Source organism: Simochromis diagramma, unplaced genomic scaffold (assembly GCF_900408965.1).
Source record: "Simochromis diagramma unplaced genomic scaffold, fSimDia1.1 OVJJ01000816.1, whole genome shotgun sequence".
In the NCBI taxonomy this organism is placed as follows: domain Eukaryota; kingdom Metazoa; phylum Chordata; class Actinopteri; order Cichliformes; family Cichlidae; genus Simochromis; species Simochromis diagramma.
Genome location: NW_024386908.1, coordinates 15,977,268 through 15,980,234, shown reverse-complemented (window position 1 = coordinate 15,980,234; position 2,967 = coordinate 15,977,268). Strand labels below are relative to the sequence as shown.

At 41.9% G+C, this 2,967-nt stretch overlaps 1 protein-coding gene across 1 annotated transcript; it reads right to left on the bottom strand.

Annotated features, from left to right (window-relative positions):
- LOC120735539 (serine/threonine-protein kinase pim-1-like) lies at positions 1 to 2,792 on the bottom strand. Its single transcript, XM_040034930.1, has 9 exons — positions 2,663 to 2,792; positions 2,038 to 2,274; positions 1,787 to 1,912; positions 1,569 to 1,663; positions 1,383 to 1,430; positions 1,080 to 1,298; positions 809 to 990; positions 552 to 722; positions 1 to 462 (listed from the first exon to the last, which is right to left on the bottom strand). The coding sequence occupies exons 1-7, from the start codon at positions 2,721 to 2,723 to the stop codon at positions 838 to 840; spliced, it is 939 nt and encodes a 312-aa protein (XP_039890864.1). The 5' UTR covers positions 2,724 to 2,792; the 3' UTR covers positions 1 to 462; positions 552 to 722; positions 809 to 837.
- Between the last annotated feature and the right edge of the window lie 175 nt (positions 2,793 to 2,967).

Here is a 2,967-nt window from a genome sequence, read left to right as displayed (position 1 = left end):
AAACAAGTTTTATTTTGATCAAATTTTACTTTAAGTAAAACACATCTTTATTTGATGACATTGAAGTCATCAAATAAAGACAGTTTTGATGGAGCTCCTGACCCAGCCCAAGCTCTCTATGAAGACGAGGAAAAACTCCCCAGGGGGCCAGATCGATGGGAAGAAACCTCGGGAAAGCCCATTCAAAGAGAGATCCCCTTTCCTGGGATGGCTGGGGGGGTTACAGGAGCTCCAAAAAAGCTACATTTTTATTTATTTATTTTTTAAGATCGACCCATCCTATCTATTCCTGTCCAACAGAAAAAAGAAAGGAAGTTACTACAATGTATCACACTTGCATGATAAGGTGTGAATTGTGTGTTTGTGTGTGTTATCTTAGCCAGGGGTGAAGCTGGAGCTCCTCCAGTGTTGGGCGCTTCTCCGGGGCTGTAGTTAAACATGCCTCCAAGAAATTCCGGCAATCTTGAAAGAAAGAAAAGATCAAAAAGATGAAGATGATAGTTCTAGTGATCCAAGGCATCAGTGAATCTGGAAGTGTGAAGTTTTCTTACCTGTGGACAGACGCTTTTTGATGCTCAGTTTCTTTGCGAGGAACCTCTCGGTACTGAAGTCCCGTGCATGAAGCGCTTCATACAACACCACTCCCATTTGCCACACCGTGGTGGGTCCACACCTGTAGCAGCTCCTCCTGTACCACTCGGGAGGGGTGTGAAGAGGAGTGCCTAACAAACAGACACAATTACAATTTCTCCTAAAACAAAAGACATAAATTGTTACATCTGTGAAAAGCAGGAGCAGAATATGTTACCATAGAAGACGCGATACAGAGATCGCCGTTTAAACAAAGCAGCTCAGTCCAAAGTCGATGATGCGAACTCGAGGCACATCTGAGCCGGTCTCAATCAGAATGTTTTCTCCCTTGATGTCCCGATGAAAGATGTGTTTATCCTCAAGTTCCTTTACAGCATCAACTAGTTGCTTCAGAATGACCTGGAAAAGATGAAAAACACAATAATGAGTTAATGCTTTTCTGCCTTGATTGAATGCTGTACAGTCCAAGGCTCTCCCAGTCAACCTACCTTGGCCTTGTCCTCTGGTAAAGTCCTTCCATTTTCTGCTTTGTATTTTTGCAGGTCCACAGCGGGGACAGGTCTCTCCAGCACCAGGATCAGCTCTTTGCCAAGGTCGAACCACTCCAGCAAGGACACAGGTGCTGATATTCCCACTGACCCTTCTGCTTCACCTGCAAGTTTAAGCATAATGGCCACTTCCACCGAGAGCTTCTTCCCGCTTTCATCCTGAAATATTACAACAAAGTGGATGATGAGGAACGCCGCATTCAATCCAGTAATGTAAAACTGATTCAAGCGTTGGACGCTTACCGCCACTTTGCAGTAGACTTTATTTTTGGGAATGTGTTTGATGGCAACCTAGAAGACACAGAGCATTGGTGAGCATTTCCTCAGTATGACATAATGAAAGGTGGAAACACAGCAGACGTCTCAGTTTACGATATTATCCATTATCTGCGTTACTGCCTGTCTTACTACCATCATCTGAACACTTACTGGAAAACGATCTTCTATCCGGTAGCCCGCAAACACTGCTCCGCAGCCTCCTTCTCCGAGCTGGTGCTCCTCCACATATCTGGCTTGGAATTCACCTGAACAGACAAAACAGCAAATCTTGTTTTATTACAGCTGTGACACAAATTACTCTCCTCTGTAGCCTAAATGTTCCTTCTGCCCTTCCCCTGAATATAAAACCCAAGCTGCTTGCTACTTACGTTTTTGGTCTGCCACTGATTTTTTGCCCTGGTCCACATTCCTTTTTTTTTTCTTGGGTGGCTCTCTGTTGTCTCCCGTGGCCTTTCTTTTGCCATTTTTTGCACACACCTGTTTGTTGTTCAAGTCTGGAGATGTGGAAAACACCAAAAGCACATCAGCTCACTGGATGATAGACACAAACACTAAACACCAACATCTTAAACCTAGCAACCACACTTAATCTACCCCTTTATTCAACTAATTAGCCTACCTTTACCAGAGTCCAACGAGGAGGATGCTTGCTCCTTGTCACCGCTCATATGATCAAGCAGTTTAGCCCTCTTTGCTTTCTTTGTTGTGCCCTCTTCATCTTGCACAACCTTGCGTTTCACTCCTTTGACCACATCTGCGCTGGTGGAAGGACCAGCCTGGTCAGCGACCCTCCTCCTTTTTATTGGGGTCGTCTTTTCAGGACTGGCCTTTCTTTTAGCAGTCCTGCTCTTACAATCTATAAACGACAACAACACAGTGGTGAAAAAGAGTCCCCGACATCAGGACTGGAAGCAGTTTGATGGCAAAGAATTTGAAATTGCTTTTGCTTAAATTATCACAAGTTTATTCTTGGGATAAAAAAACTGACCAGTGCGAATTGATTCTAGGTTCACTAAGTCTTAGATCTTGATGACACTTGTTGGTCTGTTTTTACTGTTGAGTCCAAGAATAAACTTATTACATTATTTTACCAAAAGACCGGTAACCTTTCTTTGATTAGACATCTTGTATTAAAGCTATTTTCAATCAAACATATGATTCAGTTGCTCTAAAAATGATTCACACAGTGTCAACATTTCTAGGATTTGTATTTTACCAGGATTTGATTTTATTATTTTACTTACCTTGATCTCCTGAATCTCTCTTATCGCCTGGAGTGGTCATTTTTCTTGTTTCCTCTTTCATTGTAATTTCGGAGACCCTTTAAAATCGAAAATGTAAACCGTAATGAGTTAATACTGACTTAATATTCCTTCAAATGTTCCTTCAAAAGAATCTTGCCTTTCAGTGACTGCCAGCAGTTCAAAGTAGTTTACAGAAAAACACTGGCAGACAAAGCCATAATATTTCATATAATTCAATCATTTCATATCAATTAAACAGTTTCTTTCATTACCTTTCATCATTTGTATAAAGACCTCATCTATGG

Excerpts from the sequence above, each read along its gene's own strand:
- LOC120735539 (XM_040034930.1), bottom strand. The coding sequence starts at position 2,723 with ATGAAAGAGGAAACAAGAAAAATGACCACTCCAGGCGATAAGAGAGAT. Across the intron at positions 1,913-2,037 it reads CTCGTTGGACTCTGGTAAAG|ACTTGAACAACAAACAGGTG; the intron begins GTAGGCTAATTA and ends CCACATCTCCAG. Across the intron at positions 991-1,079 it reads TACCAGAGGACAAGGCCAAG|GTCATTCTGAAGCAACTAGT; the intron begins GTAGGTTGACTG and ends CATCTTTTCCAG.